The 25,159-nt window shown below is 44.5% G+C and overlaps 1 protein-coding gene across 18 annotated transcripts in view; it reads right to left on the reverse strand.

Moving 5' to 3' along the window:
• ATXN2 (ataxin 2) overlaps positions 1–19,746 on the reverse strand; it is a 51,638-nt gene extending 31,892 nt beyond the window's left edge. For 8 of the 18 annotated variants that reach the window (XM_071763481.1, XM_071763479.1, XM_071763495.1 and 5 more), the window contains exons 1-8: positions 19,267–19,529; positions 12,247–12,283; positions 11,132–11,191; positions 10,406–10,477; positions 10,026–10,176; positions 4,394–4,408; positions 2,209–2,333; positions 835–926 (exon numbers count right to left, since the gene is read on the reverse strand). In XM_071763481.1, the coding sequence (XP_071619582.1) occupies positions 835–926; positions 2,209–2,333; positions 4,394–4,408; positions 10,026–10,176; positions 10,406–10,477; positions 11,132–11,191; positions 12,247–12,283; positions 19,267–19,388 (674 nt within the window). In that variant the 5' untranslated portion in view covers positions 19,389–19,529. Of the gene's footprint in view, positions 1–834; positions 927–2,208; positions 2,336–4,393; positions 4,409–10,025; positions 10,177–10,405; positions 10,478–11,131; positions 11,192–12,246; positions 12,284–18,655; positions 18,675–19,266 lie in introns of those variants that run through there. The other 10 variants (XM_071763493.1, XM_071763485.1, XM_071763484.1 and 7 more) reach the window with 6 other exon arrangements.
• Between the last annotated feature and the right edge of the window lie 5,413 nt (positions 19,747–25,159).

The following is a 25,159-nucleotide window of genomic DNA, read 5'->3' on the forward strand; positions in this document are numbered from 1 at the left end:
GGATTCATGAGGAAGCTGATGAAGAGACTTTGATTGTCACCATGTTACAGGTTTATTTTAACAAAATAATAATATAAAAAATTCGTAAACCAGAGCCTTGTAGACAATTCTACATAAAAATTGAAATATTCCCAGCCATTTCTCAACATTCAAAAGTAAGCCTGCAGTTTAGGGGTTAAAGAGTGGGAAAACACTAAAGACATTTCACAAGGGCTGCTGAACATCTGCAATGGATTTGTTTTGCAGTTACAGTTAACATTATAGCTCCAGACTATTGAGAACAGGTCCATGCTGCCAAAATAGCCAGAGTGGGCTCTATACTACTTCTATATTCCAGTTACTATTATATTGTAACCAAAACTTTAGTTTAGATCTGCTGAACAAGTCATCCACAGCACACACACCCCCCTTACCAGCCTCATTTCAACATTCCAATCTCAATAAAATTAGGATTTATTTCAACTGCTTTGCTAGGTTAAACACAAGCTATAGGTATAGCAGCTATGTAAAGACAGATTACAGTTTCACAGTTTGGTATTTTCCACCCTATTCATAAGGGTTTTTGTAAGAAACAACTCTTAATGCATGTCTAAGTTCAGAAAATGTTGCAATGGGAATGAACTCTGCCCATTTAAGGGAATATATAAGGATTACTCCATGTAACTATTCACAGAAGGCTGGCAAGGTTTCTTAAGCACTATTCATTCACTGCTTTTTTCAGCTCTTTGATTCCAGAACTTTAGAAAGCATACAAAATTATCTTCAGAATAGAAGTTTGTCAAACCCAGGAGACATTAAATACAAATCTAATAACAAAAATATTTTGGAACTTACGTATAAGAGGATAAACTGCTGTCATAAGTTGATACTACACCATAATTTTCTTCATTGTAACGAAACATGTCATTGGGATCCCATCCATTAGACTAGAAGAAAATGATGTTTGTTTTTCAAAATGACACTGGAAAGACATTCCCTTAAAATTAAGGGCTGATGGCAGAAGTTTTCCTGGCCCTATGAATTCACTGTCCAGATAACAAAGCTACTAAAGTCACAATGTTTCAGGGAACTTTATTTACTAGATGCACAGATTTTACCTCCAAAAGCCAGGTTTTTGTCTGTTGTGGTTATTTGTTGCTGTTTGGTTTGGTGTTTCTATTTTTTTTTTTTTTTTTTTTTTTTTAGAGCCCCATGCTCACTCTGTACTAGAAGATTACTGGCTAGCAAAAAATTATATACATGCCTGCCTTTTCCAGAAAGTGCAAATTGACACTTCTGAACATTTAAAGTGTCCCTTGCTGTGGCAAGGGAGGGCTCAACCTTTTCAAATCCACTACTGATGCAATTATCTGAGACACACAGAGCACAGGCAGAAGGCCCCTGTTGGTCTGCACAACTTCCCCACTTCAGTAAAATTGCTTCTACAGCACTCAAGCACAACAATAAATGTTTTGAATGTTTTAGAAAAGCACTGACAGGATTAAGCATTCTAATATATCTCAGCTGTACAATATATGCAGTAAAATTGACAGGATAACTGTTCTACCCAGACAAAGTTAATATGAGATAATACACTAACATGACTGGATTCTTCTCTAATCAGTAACATCATCTTATTTCTTTAACATATTGCAGTCTAAATACCTTGCTAAAAAGAATGCATGGTTGAGTAAAAGCTGACTGCTAGGATATATAAAGAAACATCATTTGAGACCATACTGCTCATCTACCAATTTATAATTGACTGAGATTGTATCTGTGCTCATTAAATCATGGGTCAGACTTCCATCAACTTCTTTCTGTTTAGCCCACAGACAGTTAGCTAAGCACAATTTCAACATAATTTCCAAATGCAGTGAGAGTCAGAAAGGAATGCTCTGATTAAACCTAAATCACCTCAGTGTATTGCTGAATTTGGAGCCTTAATAAAAGCTCCTCTTTCAGCCAGTCCATGAGTCAAACAGGTCCCTCACCACAGCAGCTGCCATTTGTCAATGTTTGCCAAAAGTGGCATTTGAAATCCAGTTATTCAGATTGTTAAAAAGTGCTGTGGCAGCTGCTAGCAAAGACTCTACACACACACCCATACCATAGAAGTCAGCAATTTTACTCACAAGTTCATTACCAGATTATAATTAAGGAACTGTTGCAAGGCATGTCCAGAGAAACAGCTTATTTTTTACAGCTGATAAAAAACACATTACTTACAACATCTGTCTCTAATGCCTCAAGCTCCTCAGCAGCAGTGGTCTCTCCTCCATCCCATGGTTCAAGATCCTTTTCCTTGTGTTCACCATTAACTTTAGCACTGATGGCTGAATCAGTAAAAGCATCTACAATGGAGGGGGGAGGGATTGGGGGTGAAATTAATTTGGTTAAGCACAGGAAGAAACTGCACACACTATTTTACCTGAGGAACAACCAAATACAGCAGAATCACAGGCATGTTAAACATCATTCACCTCCTCTTCTGTTTAACAGGACTACATTAGGAAGGTGCCTACTTAAAATTATGAAAGTACAGACTAAGTTCTAATACAGCAAATAGCAGTAAATACTGTTAGTTATTTCAAAATACTATACATAAGTTACATGTTTCTGGGAAAAAAAAATAAAAAGACTACCTGAGGATCCTCATTCCCCTAGGAAACCCCAGCCCTGTGCAATGTGCTGCTCCAAACCTGCCCAACTGCCCACTACCAGATCACACAGATTTCTAAGAAGCATGAATGTAACCCAATCCCATTCCCTAAAAACTGGGCAAGTTTCCCTTCAAATCCCCCAGTTTCTTCTATTTCCACCACTCCCCAGCACACCCAGCATGCAGACACACTTTTGCTCCCTCTGTAACTCAGTTATCCATCAGCTTGGAGCTCACTGGGAGGTGAGCAGAGGTGTCCTCCTTCCTGCACAAGCTTTTTCAAGAAGCAGCTTACCCAAATCACACAGCAAGAGTCAGAAACTCCACCTCTTGATCTCAGCAATGTATGAAAACAAAATATACCATTGGGTGTGCTAAGCAGCAAGAGCCTGCTGCTGTTTACATGAATTATAAAAACATCCAGAAAAAAGTACCAAAAGCTTTCATTTTCACTCCTTCATTTTTCATTCAAGCCAGACTTTAAGAAGGAATGATACAAGAATATTAAAGTGCTGTGAAAAAAAAAATGTATAAAGCCATTCATTGAGGAAGCCAAGCTTTTTACATCTGTAAGCAACTAAATTTCAGAGCTGCCTGCAAATTCTTAAATTACTGAAACAGAAGGAACTTGAAAAACTACAACAAGCTTATTACAAGCCTATAGATAAATAAATCAGCCTCCATAATTTCCTATTACCATTCTTCTGATAAAAGAAGGAGCAAACATTTCAGACCTTTAGAAAAGATGTGATCAAACCACCAGGCAGTGCCAGATATGGAAGAATGTGGCTGAAATTAACTTCTGGCAAAATCTGAGGTCATACTACAAAAAATGAACTTTCAAGCCACCATGGAAAGGATTCACAACATATGAAGTTGGCCACTGATGTTATAGTTTTGAAACAATCACTGGAGATTTTTTTTATTTTAAAGCCAGACTGCTGACATAGCTCATTATTCCTGTTTTATCCAATTTCCCAGTGAAGTTCTGCACATAGATTGGTGTGATCTGTCATAAAAGTTAACTGTGCTCAGTCTGTCTGACAACAGTCAGCACTATCTCATGAAATGCTCACTCAACTCATCCACAAGGACCAAAAAAAAAACTATGGGTAAGCAATTAAGCGTTAATAAGCTTCAATGAAACAAAATGTTACAGAAGATGTATGAAAAATCAGAGCTTATTAGCTAAACATTCATTTCAAATACAAAAGGATCAGGAAAACAAGAGAAGAAAGCCAAATGAAAGGCACCTAAGGAAGCAAACCACTGTTAGGGCTCATGTGAAATTGCAAAAAACCTGCATCAACCACCTTGGGAGATGGCACAGGCTGCCAACCAAAGCTGGGACAGGACCTACACAGCTGGAGTTAACACTTTCCAGTGGTTTTTTAGCTGCTCTTGGGATGTATTTTAGCTCATCACTACATGCAATGCCTTCAGCAGGCAGGTTCTGGGATTACTGGTAGAGTGTTCTGAAAAATGAGCCACTGGGGCATGGCAGGACCTATGTGCTGATGCAAAATTTCAATCATTGCATTTTCAACTGCTCAAGTAGGTAAAAATCAAGGGTGAGAAGAGAAGTCACCAGCTGCAAGATACTCTAAATGAGTCTGTGAAGTTATGCATGCATGTTTTACAGTGCCATCCATGTGCGAGCAAAGAGATTAAGTTTCTGTTACATATTATGGTAACAAAAGCATTATGAAAGGCAAGATGCAGAGACATAAGAGTGACTGCCAAAAAAGTTACCTGTTTCTGAAGGAACTACAACAGATATGGAGAGAGAAAAAATTGGAAGACATCAGATATAAATACAGGTGGATTTTTTTTTCACATTACATGGCTGAATTCAGGCATAGCTAAACTCTTTCTAGTCCCTCTCACAGAAATATTCCAACTGATTATACATCTCCCACCTTGCAAAGATTATTTCCACAGTGTAACTTCAGGAATGCTCCCACCCCTCAGGATCCCAATGTGTTTTCCCATCTTGCTTCACCAAAAAAAAAAAAATATTCCAATAGCCTACAGATTTCTAAGGCATAGCAATTGGAAATAGAACATCTCTCAGTTTCCCTTGACACAAAAAGCTTTAAGAATATACTACAGAAAGAGCAAATGTGTTCAAAAGTCACCTGGAAGTACAGAGTAATGCAGCACTACCTCAACCCACAGATAAGCAGTAACAAAAAAGCACATTTCACTGGGAGGCAAAAGTAAGGCATTTGTAGCTGTAAACTCTGTGTTTACCTCACCAATACCTGCAGCTAACACTGCCATGAATCAGATGCCAAACATCATTAATTCAATGTTTCATCTCTGATGCTCTCAGGCTGGGTATTTTACACCAAATCCAAGCTGTAGACTTTCCACCAGTTAGGAAACTGTGACACTGGCTTTTACACTACACCACTGGAGAAGAGGGTTTGGACTGGAATCTCTTCTCCAGTGAGACTGGATCAGTAGGAGTTAGAGGATTGATGACATCACCTGATGGAAGTCATCTTCTGTGTTTTAGAAGGGTGTTTCCCAAATTTCTATGAAATTACTTCAGACAGAACTCCATACACAACTGTGCCATTCTGAATACTGTGCATAAAATACTCACTTAACAAGACCCATCCACTCAACCCACTAATTTTCTTATTTAAAAAGCCACAGAAGCAGTCAGCAGAGTGATGTTAAAAATTATAATGATACAGTTCAACTGGGGGGGAACCAAATCCAAACAAAACCCCCACCCACTAATGAATTCTACAGCTCTGAGCAAGATGTGAACAGCCAGTGAGAAGTTTCCCAGAAGAACCCAGTGTATCATGGAGCAGGGGAAGCTTCCCTGCTCTTCATTTATCTCTCACTTTGGAATGAAAGTCACAAGTGGGACTGCAATGTGAGTTTAAGCTCTACAGCTGACAGAAAATCCAGTTTGGAGACATTCAACCCACAAAGCTTGACTTCTAGGCAGACAACATGGTCTCCTGAGCATCCAGGAAAAGTTTAAATGTAGCAAGAAGGTACCTCAAGACACAGATCACTATTTTCCTGCAACAAACAGCTGGGCAGGCACATGGGACACCAAAGATTAAAAATGCAGCAAGTCAAACAAAACCTTACCAAAATTAATGAGCAGCAAAATTGAAAACATATGTAAAAAATAAATTCAACAAATAACTCTTTCCAAAAATATTAAAAAACCTGCTTTTAGGATTATTAGTAGGGTAGAAGCTAGAAGATGAACTGCTGCTTCAAGTGCCAACTGGCAGGGTAAGAGCAGACAAGACACTGACTGCACAGGCTCAGCCTCTCCCTTATCTGGTGCCTTGTATCTCAGAGCTGGTGAATGAACAATTCACATGACACCTCAGCACAGCCAAATTTTTAATCAATCCCTTTTCTACATGGTAAACCTCAAGTTAAAGACAAAATGAAAACTGGCCAAATAAAGAGCTTGAGCTGTAACACACAATGAGCCCCCCTCTCTGTAGCTGCCTAATGTGACATCTTCTAAACAATGAGGTTTGATATCAAAGACCTTGCTTCTTGTTTTAAAGTCTGCTAACTGGGGAAAAAAACCCAAGGACAACTCAATGCAAAAGAAATTCACATTAAGGCAGATTAAATATACACAATCTGAGAAAAACTCAGCTTGGACAAATTCTTCAAGCACACGCTGTTAATTGAGTTAAGGAAAAAGATGCCAGACAAGAGCAATTAAAGAGTCCAGGCTTAATTAATTTCAGTGTTTAACATGCTAATTTTTGCAAACATATTTTGAGCTACTCATGGTGAAGAGCAGAACTATGCCATTGAGTGCAACTCTGCACTTCAAATGCTCTGAAACCAATGGGTGTGATGTGCCAGAGGTGTCCGTGCTGCACCCTCCAAGCTTTGGCCCCAACTAACCTGAGGTTTTATCTTGAAGGTTTTAACAGTAAACTCTCATTTGTTTTGTAACTACTTACTACTGATTTGAAACATTAAAACCAGTTGCCACCAGCTTTGCCCCAGCCAACATTTCCTTCCTTTGTTCACAACATACCTACTGCTATTCCCCTTGCAACACTTTCTCTGGAGGGATGCCACTTGCAGTGCTAATTCAAGCAAAAAAACTGAAATAGCCAATTCTCTTTTGCCTTTTTTTTTTTTTTTCCACTGGATTTGTAATATTTTTCTCAGAGTGCAGTAACAGAGCCAAAAAAACAATAAAAATGTCGTGGAAGCCTTTTACCTGGAATTGTCCTGTCTCTCCAGAGAAGCCAAGAAGGCAGCTCTGAAGCCTCACTCCCATTTGAATCCTATGCAAAGCAGGGCTGGGAGCTGAGCAGTGTTCAGGACTGCAGGAAACACTGCTAGGAGCTGCCTCTGCAGAAGATCAGAGAAGTTTTCCTGCCTCTTTCCATCAGGCAGCCCAAGTCATCTACCAGCTACAAGGTCTGGGCTCTTCACCTTTGCCTCAGGACAAGCAGGAAGATGTCACCTGCTCCAGCACAGCCAAGGATTTCCACTTGGATGTTAGAGTGGATTTTTAGCAGTGGATTTCCACTGCCCCCTGCAGAGGAGTGCCACCTTTAACTGCTGACAGAGCAGTCTGAAAGGGAAATGATGGATATAATCCAATTTCACCTGAGCTTTCCAATGTATGTTTCACTCACCAGCCTCCCTGTTCTGCAGAAAGCCCTAATTCCACACTGAGAGACCCTCTCCTTTCCACTCCTTCTGAAGCCCACCAGGAATCTACAGGAGCACAAAGGTTTATGCAGACTGACAGAGCTACAAATGAGGGCCCAGAAAGCATGGACAGATTTTTTTAAACTGTCAGAACACCCTGATCCATGCAGACCTACTATTTTTTTTTCTCCCAACCTTTCTAATTTCTACAATCTGGGCAGGCCCCACAATTCCTCCACTGGTGCAACTAAAGGAGCAATGTCATGCTTGGCACAAGCAAATCTAAGCTTGCTGCTTCCAAAGAGGGTGTTTTCCCCCACCCCAAGCCTCCACTGTTACCTCCCCTGCACTCCTACTCCTGATGTTGCTGCAGGATGAATTATCAGCTCACTGCTCCAAAGCTGCACAAGTCTGATAGCAATGAAAGGTGCCTGGCAGACTATTTCACATGGTTCTTTCAGAGGCAACTTTATTTTCCACTCCTCTGAAAGGAGGACCCAGCCCATGCCCTTTCTCCCCACTCACTATTTGTTTCCAGTCCTCTTCCAGGCTCTTGTCTGACTGGGTCAGACAGGCAGACAATGCAGCCAACAGCTCTGCTATTCAGCTCTAAGGCACAAGATCAAGACCCAGAGAGTCAGGAGCACCATTTGTCCACACTCCACAGTCCAGCAGAGAAGCAAATGCCAGAATAAAAATTCCTAGAACTCCCTCTACTCCTCCTAAGGCAGGATACACTAAAATCTCCAAAGGAGGATCTTTGGCAGAAATTCAGTTTACTTCAGGGCTTCCTCAAAGGTCTCCTAAGGGGTAGGAGAAAGTACACACACTGACCCCAACAAATCCCACTCCAGGTAAGCCTCTCCTGTGGCATCAGAGTGCTTGTGAAGTGCCTTTTCATGTGACTAAATTTCTAAGGAAGTGAGAGCCACCTTTCCATTTCCAAACTCTCAACTAACTTGTCTGTGAAAGGCAAAAACATTCAGAGCCAGGCAGTTTGTTCCTGGGTAAGTGCAATACTGTCAGACCTCAGGCACTGGACAGCAACCATTCCATTATAAAGGCAGCAAAAAGCATCACCTCCTCACCTAGGAGCTCAGGATCCATTTTTACTGTGAGTAAAAACTTTTACAGGTTTATCTGTCTCAGTACCACGAGGATTTGGGGTTATTTAGAAGAACAAAAGGACAGCAGTTCCTGCATTCATCTTCACACCCTTCCATTCTTTTGAATCCTTGCTTATTTCATTTCCCAAGAAGCAGGAAGCCCCTCACTGCTCTAAATGGCAGGTGTGATCAGAGACTGACTTAAGTCTTTCAAGTGTCATTTCAAGATAATACATTTTTAAGACAAAATGGGAAGGAGATTAATTTACCCTCTACAAGTTATCAAGGTTTGCAGCCTCCCAGACTGTCTTGCCCCAAGTCTCTACAGCTTTATTTCAGCTCTCCTCTCCAGCCACCCAAAAGATTTAGACTCAAAGACATTCCACCTAATAAAGCAAACTGAGTTCAACCTGAAGCAGTCGTTTTCATCCAGAAAACTTCCACTGAGTAATTATTCCTAGAAGTAGTAGTGTATTCTTGATTCCATGAGCTCCAAATCTGTAAGGATTGGGTAATGCATTTACATTAAAGTGACGTTCCTAGCAGATCCATTATAAAACAGCTCTTGTGTAATTTAAATTCCAAGTCCCATCCAGAACCTGGAAGCTATCTGCATTTCAATGCTACATTTGCTCTGACATTATGCATCTTCTTCTGGGAAAAGCAAATTCCTTGAAACAACAAGCCTCTCATTCTTCAGCTTTGTATCAGGCAAGAACACACGTAGGTACAAACACAAGGTGAAAAGAGAAAAGAACTCATTAAACATCCACCAGTCCCTGTGCATCTCTAAGTCACTGCTACATGGGAATAAAGCTATATTTTTGTGTGTGACAACAACATTTTGCTCCCAGTGACAGCTGTTGACCAACCTGAGAAAATATACCTCTGCAATTTCCATGCCACAAAAAGTGATGTATTTGCTTTTATTCCCTAGCCTGGCAAATCAAGAACATAAGCATAAAACCCCTGGAGATCTGCTGCCCAAAAAAAAAAAAAAAAAAAAAATCAAATCTGCAAAGGAACTGGAGCTGTCTCTCACTTATGAGCCTCTTAGGTTCCAGAAAAATAATTAGGGTCTTGGAGGTCAGACATTAAAAGCTGAAGTATAGAGATCTCCTGACTGCCTGTAAAATGGTTTAATTCTGAGGTTTCAAGTATTTTTCTAGCATTTTTAAAATATTTATATGAATGCATGATTAGAGACAGAAGTTCCTTAACTAAACATAGACTCTATATCCACACCAACTCTGATCAATAATATTTTTATGAAGAATTCCTATATCCATGGATTTTCACATAATATTTCATAGACTAATTTAGAAAAAAAAACCAAAGACCAACTGCACACAAAAACTGTGAAATTTTTGTAACTCCACTAAGTATTTGCTTTCCAGACTGCTGCTTAGCTGCTCAATGCAGTGTGGTCTCACCTCACAAAGGTTCTGCAATCTATTTTTTTATATTTTAATAAATTTCTGGTTGCTGGGGGTGCTGAGTATTCACTTTTTTTTTCCATTTATTTCAACGGGATAGGATCCTAAAGCCTCTGCTTTGAAAATCTTGCCTTATCATCTCAAAGAGACAAAGTTTAAAAACAGATATACCTCTTCTTGCATAATTGGTATCCATATCCTTAAAATGCACCATCACAAAATCTGAAGACTTGAACAAGATACTCTCAAGGATGTCTTCACGTTTTGGCCCCAAACTGGATTCTGCAGTTTTCCGATGAGCAGCATCAAGCACTAAATCACACTATTAAAAGATATAAAAAAAGAATACAATAACTTAATGCCAAATAATACACTCAGTGGCTTCATGTACTTGCAAAAAAACCCATTTAGAATGGTTTAGAAAAATACAAGCTAAGCATGAATGGTCAAAATGTTTAATGATAAATACTTGAATTTTAATCAAACGTTGATTATTCAGTATTAGGATTTTTTAAAACAGAGAATAATCAAAATGAAAAAAAAAAAATTACCTTAGGACTGTAGGTTTTAAAAACTCCTTCATATATACCACCATTTTTCACCTGTACTTCACATTTGGATCCCTAGAATGCAAGAAAAATGAAAATACAGCTTTCTCCCAGCCTGAAAAAGGACATTTGAGTCATTTTTCTCAAAAATGTGTTTTTAATGTAAATATAATGTATAAAAATACAGTTTTAAGCCACCTCATTCACCACTTGCCCATTTATAAATCTGTCCCTGGGTTTTGCAGATGCAAACAGCTGAGTGTGTACCAACATTTTTCTGAAGGGATTTAAAGATACTCAGAGAAGCAGATTTTGGTACTCAGAAGGCTCTTGACCAAATTTTTGTGCAAAAGCAAAATCTGTGCATATGTGTGAGGGTGAAGGTTTTATCCTGGATTGTAGCAGATGTGGGACAGTCAGTCTTACTCTGGCATGTAAAAACTTGCCTTAACATTTGGGGACAAAGCATCCATTCCCTGCACACACTCATTTTATTTATCCATAACTTCTTTAAAGACAGAAAATTCAATCTATGACCTAAGAAACTTGCTACAGTTCTGAAAATTGTTTTTGAACTCTCCCATGCTACTTTCTGAAGTTCAATCTTGGCAAAAGATGCCTGCTGTTCAAGTTTAATATTCCCTTCATTATATCCCAATTAACAGCCTAGTTAATCACCCTGTGTCACCACAGAAACTCTTTACCCCCCAAACAAAGACAAAGACTTACAACAACTGATGTAAGGATGTGAACCATTCTCATGTTTGCATAGATGCCATCAAAAGAAATCTGAAAAAGGAAAAAGTCATCATAAATCCAGGAGAAAAACCTGTAACAATTCACAAAGCCCATGTGCCCAAAATAATGCAGCACATCTTTCATCAGCACACCCCAGCTCCCAGAAACACTGGTCCAACACCTCACTCAGTCAATAAAATCTTTGAAACTGTCAGCTACTTAATCCATTTCCTTCTGTGTCAGCCACCTCCCTGGGCTCAAGACACATCTAAGGATGCTCCTATGCCCAACACTCAGTCCAGAGGATGTAAAAATTAATACTTTCATGATGCTGAATGTTTAAGTCTGACCTTTCTCACCACTCTTCCTCAATGCTTCTTTGATCTCACTGAGAAGTCTTGATATTTTCAATAAACATTTATGTAAGTAAACTGTAATTCTTTTAAACATTCCTACTTCTGCCCCATTCCCCAAAATTAGCCTTCCTTGAAAACCAGGCCAGTAACAAATAGCAAATATTGATTAGTGCAGTTCAGAGAACCACTCTTTAAATCCAGATTCCCATCTTCAGCTTTGATAGAATTATGTTCCAGAAGTCAAGCCACACCTGTATTTCAACAATATCTGCCTTGACAACAACTACAGCTACACATTCAGGTTACCAAGAATACTGAGTTAGCTAATTTATACTACAGCTAAACAAAATCCTTATTTTTATTTAACTAAATGCTGTCTTACTGTCATCTGTTTAAGGCAGAAGTCAATGTCAGACTCTTCAGAGAGGAACTAATTCAAAAGCATTGCCTTAAGTTAAATGATATCCATATCTATAATTGCAAGAAAATGCAGATGATTTGTATTAGTGAAGTCAAAAGTTGAAGTGACCCTTCCCTACCTCACCTTCTCAGGAGAATTAAATTAATGCAAGATGCTACTTCTTCAGAAAAGCATCAACTCAGTCTAAAATACAAGAGATCCAAAGGGAAAAAATGAGGGAATATTCTAGTATCTGTAATCCTTCCATTGAGATACTTGGGTTCACTGCACAGAAGTTGTTTCCCCATACCTAGAAATGGTACAATGAGAGAAAAAAAAAATCTACTTACTGTAGGCTGAGGTGGTCCTTTGCCACTGCTACGACCTCTGAAATGAAATATATACATGGGATATGATTAAAAGAACTGCCAGAACAGGTTCATTTCTTAACAAGTTAAAGAGTTCCAAAGCCCATCTTAATTTAGTGTTGAGAATGGGATCAAAGAAGATCAGCACTTCCCTAGAGCAGAACCTGACAACTCCAGGGCCCGTGGCATCTGTCACCCAAACTACTGACCTACAAGCAGCAACACTGCTTGGCAGGCAAGAGGGTTGTGGACAATGCATCAGAGGGCAAATGAGGAAAATCAAAGTCTACATAGCTAGAAAAATCCCCAAATTCTCTCTCTTCAGCAGAATCCTCTAAGTGAATCAAATCTTACTGGCACACAGAACCAAAAATCAATGTCAGTCCCAATCCCTACTGAGGACCAAGACCTTTCTTGAGAGGCTCAGCCCATCCTCACTGTCCAACCCATCACCCACCCACCCACCCCATGCTGCAAGGAACAGAGGAGCAGTGGCTGCAAGGCCTCAAAACCACAGAATCACTGAATGTTTAGGTTGGAAGAGACCTCCAAGATCATCCAGTCCAACCTTTGACCAACACCTCAGCCAACCACTAAACCAAACCATTACTTGAATGCAAATCTGTCAATGTGTAGCACTCAGGACACTCCTAGAGGCTTTTAAATGAATCTGTGTGCTCTCAACACCCTGCAAACTGAGATGGAATTCTGTGGACTCCACCTCAGACATCTGAGTCCCAACAGCATCCCTGAAGCTACCAAGTCTGCAGTGGCTACAACTCTTCATTTCCAAGTTACTTCCTTGTATTAGTAACTCCCAGCTTCAAGTATTTCTCCTACTGATTTAGATTTGTATTACAAGGACTTCAGGAGTGCCCACTGTAATGTGAGAGAAAATGAAGTCTTCTGTTCTATTAAAAAAAAAAAAAAAAATCAATCTTTTAAATAGAGCCACCTTCCAGATGCACAACCATTTAATTAAAGAGACCCAAAGAATCATGTCTGCATTTCAAAATATCCAAACAACACTGAAATCTGAATCCAACTGAATGTCAACTGCCTTCGATTGCTTTTGCAAACACTGAGCTGTGGCTGAACACAACCTTGCTCTCCAAACATGTCCTTAGAAACAGGGCTCATGAGTGAAGTCAAGAAAGCAAAGTTCCCCCAACAAACATAAATATTTCTTCAATAAATTCTGCAGAAATCAGGAGATCCATCAGAGAAGCATTAAAGGCCACAAAATGGGCCTTTCCCCATAAAATGGGGAAAAAAAAAACCCAAAAAATGAAAAACCACTAAGCTATCACCTGACTCATTTAAGACAACAAGCTTCTGAAACAGAAATGTGGTGTCAGACACCATCACACACACTGATGACATTTGCTGACTGGCAACAACTGCAGATTGCAGGTGTCTAGCTGACATTTTCAGAATACTTGCAGAGTACTCATTTAACAAAAAAAAAAAAAAAAAAAAAAGAAAGCCTAATGCAAATAGCCTTTATTTAATTAACCTCTCAGCCTTAACTTTCCACAAGGCAGCTTCACAACTTCAGGCTTGCTCTGGAGACAGCCAAGTCCCACCATTCACCAAGTCTGCCAAATGGCAACCTAGAGCTGGGTGCTGAGGTGAGGCCTTTGCAAACCTGGAAGACCCTTTTTGCAAATCATTCCATTCTCCTCTTCCCCAAAGTCATTTTGCTGCATGTGAACCATCCAAACAAAAGAGAAGTACAATCCAGTTCTAGTTTTTCCTTTCATGACTATCAGAAGTGTCAGCAACATGGTCTGTGTGGATGAAGTCAGTCTCATCAGTTCCCTCTGCTTGTCTCCAGAAATTGTGGAAAATCCTCCTTCCTGTATCAGCTACTGAAATGGTCAAATGTGAAAGAGTCTGAAGTCTTTGAAGTGGAAAGCACTCCCATTTTTAGTGACAGGTATTCTTAGAACTTAAATAACTAGGTTGCTAGACTGGTCATAAAGTTTGGAGTATTCCCTTTAAGCACCAACCAAAATGTTCCAGATTTTCCACCTCTTACCACATTTCCAAAATTACTGTTCCTACCTCTATTTCCCTAAGAAGCCCTCTGATTGTGCACATCCACACTGACAAGAGGTACATCTTCTACATCAGACCAAGAGTTAAGCTAAATGAAGAAATCTTCTGTTATTCTGATGTAACATTTGATCTCTTTATAGAACTTATCTCCTTTTCCAGCTACAACCATCAGACCCAAACCATTAGGAAAAAAACCTTCACCAGGTCTGCCAGTCCTACAACTCAATCACAACTGTCTGCATCTTCTGCTAAAACCAAGCCCAAACTTGAGGTTTATATTCCATCAGGTGAAGATTCAAGTTCAAACTACCCTTGATGCTTCATATGAAAAAAAACAACAAATCAGGACCCTTACAAAAGCCAAAAGTTGATGTTTTTTGCCAAAAGTTTGCCACAATTTAACAGGAGAGCACCACTAAGAAATGGCAGAAGGAGAAACTAAAAGGGTCAGCAGCAATCTGGCACTGCTACACCAAAACCACATCTTGCTTACAGTAAGTGTGGCAAAGAAAAAAAAAAAAAAAAGAAAAACAAACAACTTTTTTGTGTTGCAAAAATGTGGTTAAAGGTAGGCCTGGGAGAAGGCAGAGCAGCAAGGCAAACCCAGCTTGTAAACTCTTTGCTTTGGGGTAGTAAAGTCAGAAAAATGCTGCACCAGACAAAATAAGGATCAAGCAATTAAACTTGGTAGCCAACACACTGCAGGCCAGCAGTTACACTTGTGAGAGTCTCCACGGGGGATTAATCCCAAATGCTGCACAACCAACATTTTTCCCATCAGCAACTTGCAAATTTTTTTCTATTTCTGTAAGCATTTGCCATCCTATTCCTCAGCATCCCTCACCTCCCACCCTAATGTTTACATGCCAAGCAGAGTGTTTGTTATAAGCAAAACAAGGTCACACATTTCTGCTTTTCCAGTTATGTGAAAACTGATGGAAGGGACAGGAGTCTCTCCAGGATGTGCAAGCCTCAGGTATTCTTTCCAGCAGCATCTTCACTTTGAGACTAAAAACAAATTAAACCACACTGCAATTCATGTTTGGAGCAGAAGTGCAACTACAAAGACTGCTGAATCTAACAGGGTGCATGGATGTTTCTGGAGCACTGGCTGATGTTAGCACAGCTTTGAAAACAAACTGACACAATACTCCAAAGAACTTTCATTCCAAGGGCAGGGAGCTGGAGAAGCTTTCTTCTGAGGGAGAAATCAGAAATATAAAGTTTTATTGAAGTGCAGCATTTGTCTGGCTAAGCCCAATGAATCAAAGCTGTCAAATGAAGATTACACAAGTCCTGCAGCATTGTTTCCTGTTGTTTTTCTCCAATATTGACATTAATAATGCCAATTGGTATCTCCTTACAAGATGACAACTTCTGCAGCATCTGAATTGTTAAGTAACCTGACTCAGGTCTGGCCCAGTGCACCTCTCTAACCTGTTGATGGACTTAGTCACAGAAGAACCTCCTTCATCTGCATTGCCATGAATCAGTTGTTAAATTAAAACTCTACAGCAGGTGTATAATATCACCCTAAAATTCATTAAGAGCAATAAGAGACTTGCAGGTTATCTGGGCATGTTGCTCAGCAGTTTAGCATTAAAATCCAGAGAACCCCAGTTGTTAGAACAAACCAGAAAACCTCCAGAAGAGTCAATTCCATGGTATCAGAGTACCCCAGCACTCCTGTCTGAGCACAATGGACACCTCTCTTCTGCCCTTTACTTAAGCCTTTAGTCAGACTAAAAAAAAAAGGATGTCAAGGAAAAAGTAGCATCAGAGGAGGCAAAAAGCATCAGGTCTCAAAAGCATGGGATGATTTCAGTTTAAATTTCTTAATGGGCAAAGCCATTTATACAAGACAATAACTTCCAGTGTCCTTAAAGGACTCACATGTCCAGTTAAGCAAGAGAATTACCAAATAAAAAGGGAAAAGACCTTCTTGCCACAATTGTAATAGACACTTAACCACCCAAAACTGAAGGCTGAGGTGCTTTTTGCCTTCAGATAAAATAACAACAGGGAAGATGGGTAACAAAAAAAAAAAAAAGAAGGATGCAGTGCTTGAAGGGCTGCTGGGACAGATGCAACCTTGAATCACAGGCCACCTAACCTCCTTCTGCTTGTCTGAGGGCAAAATTGAACTAAAACACAAAAAAGCAGAGATTAGAGAATGTTTTGACTAGAAGAGCCCAGCAGGTTTGTGTATCAGGTCTGTGTTTTTCCCAATTACAGCTCAACCTGCTATTGGCATCCCCCTCCAGCCCATTTCCCATCTGCCATATTGCACATGAAGTTGCTATTAAACAAACACAGCATTTCACTTAGTGCCTCCTTATAAAAAAAAAAAGGTACAAAAAAAAGGTATTAATCCTTGTGAACACCTTTAAAGATGCCTTCACGTCTGATTTTTTTCCCTCTTATGTAAAAAATTGGTAACACTGTCAAAATACTTATTTGTACACATAATATTTTACCTTTCCTAATATGAAATTCATGCAGCCACCCTTATGAACCCATGAAAACAAACACAGTGCTCCAAGCTGACCCTACCTGAAGCAGAGGGATCTGGTGCTCAGCCCAGTTAAGTCTTAAAGTAATAAAAACACAGCAGAAAATGAGGTCCAGGACAGAGGTTTCTACCCAAACAGAGGTTTCTACCCAAATCCAAGCCTTTTAAGAGCAACTTGGCCATGGAAAGCTGACATTCTCTTGCACCTCAAGAAGGTAAGAAAAGGAAGAGGAGAGCTGCAGGGAAATGAGCAGCAAAAGAGTTAGGAAGAAAGCCTGGGATGAACTGGAGATGTTTTATGTTTCTATTAAATTATATAATGCTTCAAATTGAAAACAAGATGCAGGCCAACTAAAATGAAACAAATAATTTGATTTTTCAAACAGGAAAGCCACTTAGCTTTTCATTTCATGAACAAATTTGTAGCATGAGCCATCTTTGAATCTGTACTTTTAAAAATGCAAGATTTTTCTTTGGGACAGCAGTAGGAGAAGTTCTCAGAAGGTGCTCAATGAGCCCCCATTAGCCCAAGGACTGTGATTTTTACAGACCCTACTTTCAGAAATGTCTTTAAAATTTGATTAACAAAAAAAAAAAAAAAAAAAAGAGAAGAGTACTACCACTTCTCAGAGGGAGCATGCCAATTGTTTTGCAGGCCTGCTAGAACTTCCTAAGGACTCCAGAAGTGAAATTTATCCAACAAAACTAAAAAGGCATCACTGGTGGGAGAAACCCAGTGGCTTTCACCTTAAAACTTGAGTGAGAAATTGAAGCTTGAATTCCCTCATCTAGGGAGGCAAGTGCTCACCAGCATCCTGAATTTTCAAATAAATAAAAAAAAAGGTGTGGGTTTTGTTGCCCTTCATGTTAACCTCTATGGTGCCACTGTCTGTTGGCAGGGATAACTGTTTAGCAAGACACAGTAAACATCAAGTTCAGTCCAGAAAACTGTATGTAAAAACTATTAAAACGTTTCCATGTAGTGCAGAGGTATCACTGCTGTTATTCCAACTTTTATTTTGTCCTTTTCAACCCTACCAAAGCTTTTCTGCTTCCAGTTCCACTGAGTGGTAACAAAGTAAAACCTTATTTCCAGTGATGTCCAACAATGGGACCACTGTAAATTCTGATTTATTGCCCATGCACAAAACGGGGTAAGAAGTTAAAGAGCAAGATGAATAAAACTTGAAATGGAAGTGGTCCGAGTGACTTTGACCTTCAGAACTGTTATTGTCCTGCTTCGATTGTTTATTATGGCCCCCCCACAGCACTGGAAAAATTCACAACGCTAGAAAGCAATTTGTTTGGAGGGTTTTTCCCCAAAAAATTCCGTGTGAATTTGTGTCTCTATTGCCCTCCGAGAAGGGGCAGGATCAACCCCCCAGAGCAGTGCGAGCCAGCAGAGGCTCCGCAGGGCGGTGGGGAGAGGGGACAGGAGCTGGGGGGGGGGGGGCTGAGCCTTCTGTGAAACCCCCACCCCCCCGAAAAAAAGTGATGCCGTGCGGGGACCCCCTTGGTTAAACGTCGCCCGTGGCCAAGGGACGCTCCTGCGGCCTCCCTTCCCGCGAGAATTTTATTGCGAGTTAAATAAATAATTTAAAAAAATTTAAAAAAAAAAATATCTATATCCACACACATAGATATTGAAACATAAAAATAAAACCCTTCGCCTTCAGAGGTACCGCACGGCGGGCTTGGGCCTCCGCCGACTTGCACAGGGCGGGCAGGCTGCCCCCCACCCCCCCCTTTTTTCCTTCCCCCGCCCCGGATCACCCCGCCGCCCCCCGGCCCCGCCGCCGCCGCCATCGCCGCCCGCACCTTCCCGCCGCCACCGGCCCCCCGCGCACGTGCGGCCGCCGGCCCCGGCGCTTCGCCCCCGCCGCCCCCTCCTCCTCCTCCTCCTCCTCCTCCTTCTCCTCCTCCTCCTCCCCCCGCCGCCGCCGCCGCCGCCTCCTCAGCAGGCGGGTCACGTTGGCCCGGGGGAAGCGGCGCCCCTCGCCCCCACCGCAGGCCCCGCCAAGGCCGCGGGGGGCTTCGGCCCCGCCGCCCCGCAGCGGAAAAATGGAGGTCCCGCCGTGCCCTCCGCCGTCCCCGGCCCGCCTGAAGGGCAACCGGCCGCGGCCTGGCCTGGCGGCCTCGCCCCGGCAGCACTGCGGAACCGTGCGGGCCCCTCGGCGGGCCTGCGTGCGCCCCGCCCGCCGCCATGCCGGCTCCCGCCCCGCCGGGCGGAGCCCCCCGCGCCGGGCCGGGCCGCGTCCCCCGCCATGCAGCAGGCCCCGCTCCCCCTCCCGGCCGCGCCGCCGCCGCCGCCGCCCATGGAGGCCGGTGCAGGGGGGTGGCGGCGGGGGAGGGGGAGCGGCGCCCGCGCAAAGCTCTCCGCAGCGGGGTCGGGGTCGGTCCCGCCGCCGCCGCCGCCGCCGCGCACCCACCTGCCCATGTTCTGCCTCCCGCCGCCCGCGGCTGACGGGAGGCCGGGGCCGCCGCCGCCGCCGGGGGGCTTGCGGTTGTTGCCGGCGGCCTGCGCCGCCGCCGCCGCTTGCTTGAGGGACATGACGAGAAGGGGAGAAGGGCCGGGGGTGCGCGCCGGGGGCTGGGCGAGGGCCGGTCCGCGGGGGCCTCGCTGCGCTGGCGGGGCCGGGGCACCGCTGGCTCGGCCGGTTGCTCCCAAACAGTGCGAGCGGGGCGGAGGGAGCGGAGCGCGGCGCGGAAGGATCCGCGGAGGGGAGGACGGGGAAGGGAGGGGAGGGGGGGGAGAAGGCCGGGCCGCGCCGGCGGATGAGGGGAAGGGCGAGGCGGGACGGAGGGGCAGCGACCTCCCCCCCGCCTCTCGGGCACCCCCGCGGTGGCGGCCGGGGTACGGCGGGGCGGGAGGCGGGCGAAGGCGATGCGGGAAGGGCGGCGGGCGCGGACTCTTTACGGGAAGTCGGAGGGCGCCGCGGCGGTGCTGCGGCAGGTGAAGGGGCGGAGGCGGGAGGCGGGGAGGGAGAAGGGAGGGGGGGGGGGGGGACACGTGAGGCGGCGGCGCGGGACGGCGGCAGCTCCCGCCGCAGCCCCGGCCCCGCGGAGGGGTCGGCCCGGGCCCGGTGGTGCCGTGAGGGCACCGCAGCCCCCGCCCCTCCATCCCCCCCTTTCCCTCCGCCCCGCATCGTCCCTCAGGTCCCGCACGGTCTCTCCGCCTCTTGCCCCCCGCCCGCCGTAGCCCGCAAGGACAAACCCGCACCGCTGCCAGCCCGGCGGCACCCCCGGCGCGGCCGCTGCGGGCGGTCCGCAGGCCCCTGAGGGAACCGATTCCCCCCCTCCCCGCACCTCCCCATCCCCGCAGCGCAGGGCCCCGGTGTTGCGGCCTCCTTTGCGGGCCGCTCCGCAGGCCGAGGCCCGTCCGGGGCAGAAGGTGCGGGGATGCCCCGCCCGGCTCTACCCGAGGCCCCGCTACCCCCTCCCCTTTCCCGTCCCCGGGGCCGGCAAGGAGCGGGGAGGGCGTGCGGGAAAGGCCGGCGGTGCTGAAAAAAAAAAAAAGAAAAGAACCCGACCGCGGAGAGAGAGTCACAAAGTGAGAAAAAAATGGCCGAGCTGCCTCTGAAAGGCGAAATGGAGAAGCCGGCCCCCCGCCTCGGCTGCCGAGCTGCGGGCCCGCTCCTCCCGGAACCGCCCGCACTGCCCTCCCGCTCCGGAGCCGCCGCGGGAAGGCAAGATGGGGCCGAAGGAATTGGCACCTTCCATGCTAGCAGCCCGGTCCTAATAAAATTTTTAATTTTACATATATATATATACACACACACATATATATTTCCTGCCCCCTCCCCCCCCGCAAATTGCTGCAGCCCGAAGTAATTAATATTTGCGTTGCACTGACAAAAGCAGAATATTTCAGCCCAAGATGCCCTTTCTCCCACCACTCCGTGTGCTGGATTTGCCATCACCAAGCTCCCTGCAGAATTCCAGCCTTCAGCCCTGCCATCTTCCTGGCACCGTGGTTTAACCAACTCATACCAACACACAAAAATAAACCCTGGTCTGTCCTGTTAAAAAAAAAAAAAAATAAAAGAAAAAAAATCTGTGTACATACAGGATTAGTAAGAGCAGATGTTAACTTGAAAAACCAAGAGCTAAATTGATTTATAGCCATGGTGACTCAAAATGCTCCGGGTTCAATCTATTCATGGAAATGCTCTAGAAATCCCACAGGATTCAAATGTAATAAAAAAGGAGCCGTGCTCTGGGGCGGGCATTATTTTTATTTATACACCTTGCTTGTAAAGCAACAGCTTTCCCATGCGGTTGGAAGAGTTGTGGGTGGCAACACACAATGGGAAAAAGATAACAAATGTTAAACAGCTCTCTGAAATTAACATTTCCCCCCCTTTCCCTGTGCCCCCCCCTACACTCTTGACTGTTGAACTGCCTGTTTTGTTTTTACCTCCCAGGCCCAAATCACCCCAAATTATTAGCTGGATGACAGAGCCTCCTGGAAATGGGCTCAGCACAAAGAATATTCCCCATGAAAATCCTCGCCCTGAGCCAGAGGTTGGGAGGGAACTCCATCCCCTGAACTCAGGAGGCACTTGGGTGTTTCACAAGCAGGGAGCTGGGAGAGGAGGATCTCGGGGATTTCTGCATTTGAGGAGTTTTCTGCATTTGAGGAGTTTTCTGCATTTGAGGAGTTTTCTGCAGGGGACAGGAACACCTGCAGGGCTGCAGGCAGCTCCCCCAACCACTGCCACACGTTTCAGAGCCATTTACTGGAAAAGCAGAAGCCTCTTTCACTGCACGTAATGGGATAACAAACATCAACCCAGAGAAGCTAAGAAAAGACCTTTTTCTATATTTACACACGCTCACACAGCACATCCACACACACAAATATATATTTAAATTCCACTAGCACAAACCCCTCTGGATGTAACCAAACTCTTTGCTGTTGAGAAATTCTTCAGATAAAACTTTTGGTGGTCCTGCTGGACCTCAATGGCTCCAGGAGGTACCACAGGGAGGGAAATGCAGCAGGAAAGGAACCTGAAGGGCCAAAATATGTCTCAAAACTACCTCAAGCTACAGCCACAGGGACTCAATTCTTATTCAGTGTGTTCATCAGTGAGCTTTGCATTTTAAAATTAAAGTTAGCAAGAAAAAGCACAAGGAAGTCTGCTAAGAGACTGAGAATAACATCTCCAGCTCACTAAATATCTGGTTTTTTTTAAAAAGGACGTTACTGCAATGCTCCTTTCTCAGCTCAGAAAGTTTGCAGCGTGCAGCAAACTCACTATTTTTGTAGGAAAAGGTTAAGAACTGCTGAAGAACTTGCAGTGTTTTCAAGTGGCAGCCGTGCCGTGGGGTTCCAGTGCTCAAGATGGCAAAGATGTCAAAACTACCAAGGGCAGTTCCATGGGCAGAGATGGTTTTTAAGACACGACACGAAGATCTTAGGTTGCATTTTGGGGCAACGTTCCGTGCTTGGAAAGCAGCAGATGAGTAAGAGTCCTGCTCACGTCTGCAGTCATGACTCAAGTGCAGTTGCAGTTTGACTTGTTTTCTCCTTCAATGTATTCTTTGTTTTGTTAAGCTCTGTTTGGCTTTCATTGTGCCCTCCCTTTGCTGTTTGTCAAACATCTTTGTAAAAAAAAAAAAAAAAAAAAGAAACAACACACAACAACAACAACAAAAAAACCCACATTAAAAGTAAATCTAGAAGTGACCATATTAAAACCACCCCGTGACCACCAGAGTTTGGTTTCCCAGCCACCCCCTTCAGTGACCACCATGGACCCTGCTCCTCACCTTTTTGTCGTGGACTTCCCAAACTTCCAGCTTAATGGGATTAAGGGAACACATTCCCCTTAATTTTACCTCTCTGAGCACCCACCATCCCCAGTAAGGCTGCATTGATTATTTTATAGTCTCCTTTTTTGGCTCCTCTCTTTTTTGGCTGTTCCCAGTTGGGCTGTGACAAAGGACAGGAGACTCAGTGGTCTTGCTGTAGAAATGTTCAGGATGCAAAATCCCCTCCTTGGTGGTGAGGAAAAGCCACAGTTCCCAGTAGAGAACCTGGTTTGCCCTTTCTGTCCACATTCCAGGTTGGAGCTGCTCCTTTTCATGTCAACTCTTTCCATTCAGCTCTGTGACTGCATGTGCAGGCTGTGTTTGCATCTGGAGATGAATGAGCCTGATAATATCTTTACTTACCAGGAAGTGCTCCGTGATGTAACATTTCCTTGAGCTACCCTGCTGTTAGGTGTTGGGATCTCTTCTTCCTTGAGCTCTCCAGCATCATCCTCAGAGGATGAGACATGTGAGATGAGACCATGCTCAAGGGCACCCAGCATTTATTGGATTTATTGGAAGCTGGAGGAGCTGCTGGAGGAGCTCTGTGTGTTTCCACACGTGCTTCCTCTCTCCTCTGAAGACATCTGATATTAACCCCAACCCTCTTCTTGGGGGCTAAAGCTTTGTGGACAGCCCGGGGATCTCCAAAGGCTTGGAATGACATTAGGAAAACAAATCAGATCCCATAGCACCCGAGATCATCTTCTCAGAGAGATGTGATCAGCAAAGCTGCTGCTGTCTTTAACTGCTGAACAAACACATTGCTGCCCAAAACAGAAAGAGGGAAGAGACATGATGGGGGCAAAACCAAACCCCAAGCTCCAAACCCACCAAACCCCAAGCTCCAAACCCACCAAACCCCAAGCTCCAAACCCATCAAACCCCAAGCTCCAAACCCACCAAACCCCAAGCTCCAAACCCACCAAAGCCCCAGCTCCAAACCCACCAAAGCCCCAGCTCCAAACCCGCCAAACCCCAAGCTCCAAACCCACCAAAGCCCCAGCTCCAAACCCACCAAACCCCAAGCTCCAAACCCACCAAAGCCCCAGCTCCAAACCCACCAAACCCCAAGCTCCAAACCCACCAAACCCCAAGCTCCAAACCCACCAAACCCCAAGCTCCAACCCACCAAAGCCCCAGCTCCAAACCCACCAAAGCCCCAGCTCCAAACCCACCAAAGCCCAAGCTCCAAACCCACCAAAGCCCCAGCTCCAAACCCACCAAACCCCAAGCTCCAAACCCACCAAAGCCCAAGCTCCAAACCCACCAAAGCCCCAGCTCCAAATCCACCAAACCCCAAGCTCCAAATCCACCAAACCCCAAGCTCCAAACCCGCCAAAGCTCCAGCTCCAAACCCAAAAAGTGGGACAACTGCTGCCCGCTCTGCCTTCCCTCCCCAGCCCAGGCACTGCGTGGGGTCCCCTGCAGCCCCCCATTCCAAGCAGAGAGCAGCTCTCACCAGATGCAGGGTTTGTTTGGAAACTTCACTTTTATAGCTATTTCTCCCCAATTTCCCCCAGCCCACTGCTGGGCTCTGAGGGTGTGGGTGGTGGCAGCTCCTGCTGCCCGTGCTGCTTCTGCAACCAAGAGGAGACGAAGGGAAATGCTCAAGGGAGAGGTGCAGAAGCACCAGAGCTCGTTTTACCTCTAACCAACACTTTAATGAGCCTTCTTCTCCACTTCCATTGGCCTCAGATGCTCAACGAGGGCATTTCCTTCCTCGGGAGGCAAAACTCCAGGATTGGCACACAATGCTGTAGCTCCCTAGCAATCCTTCTGGGACAGAGCTCCAAACTGGGAGGCACCACCTCTGCCCAGAAGGCTGCCAGGTGGTCTTCAACCAAGTAATTTACACTTTTAGATGTCACATTTTTACAACAGGGAGAGGCGAGGGGAAGGGAGGGAAGGAGGGAGCAGGAGGGGGGTGGGAGGAGACCCGGCCTTGCTCCTGCTAAGCAGCAGCAGCAGCAGCAGCAGCACACAAAGCAATTGTTATGCCAAGATTTAGCTGTTAAATCCCTCCAGATCTGGTGCTCAGAGAGCATAAACAACCTTTGCCTCCCAGCCTGGTTGAGCTGTACCTCCACGTTTCCCCCGTGCAGAGCTGCCAATACCCATCCTCTGCCGGTCCCTTCGCGGAGACAGGCGTGCCAAGAAGAAAGCCAGTTGCCATGGCATTTTTTTCCCCCTACAGACAGATGTCCATTAAAAACCAAGTCAGCCTCAGGTTTGCTTCACAGAGCTGCTTTCAGTCATTATTACCAACCCACAAGGAATTTCCAGTGTGCCCCCTTCACCTCAGATGTTTCGATGCACTTCAAGATTAATCCCCGGGGATTAGGAGGAAAAGTACAACAGAGCAGGCACAGGTACCTTCAAAGGAGAAATTTGGGACTGTGATCTTGTTTTATGTTTTTGGCAGATGACTACCACATGATGGCATTTGGAAAGGGTTGAGTTTGTTACCTCTGGCACTGGTTCCCCTGCTCACCAAGACTCTGT

This window comes from Heliangelus exortis, chromosome 19, assembly GCF_036169615.1.
Source record: "Heliangelus exortis chromosome 19, bHelExo1.hap1, whole genome shotgun sequence".
Lineage (NCBI taxonomy): Eukaryota > Metazoa > Chordata > Aves > Apodiformes > Trochilidae > Heliangelus > Heliangelus exortis.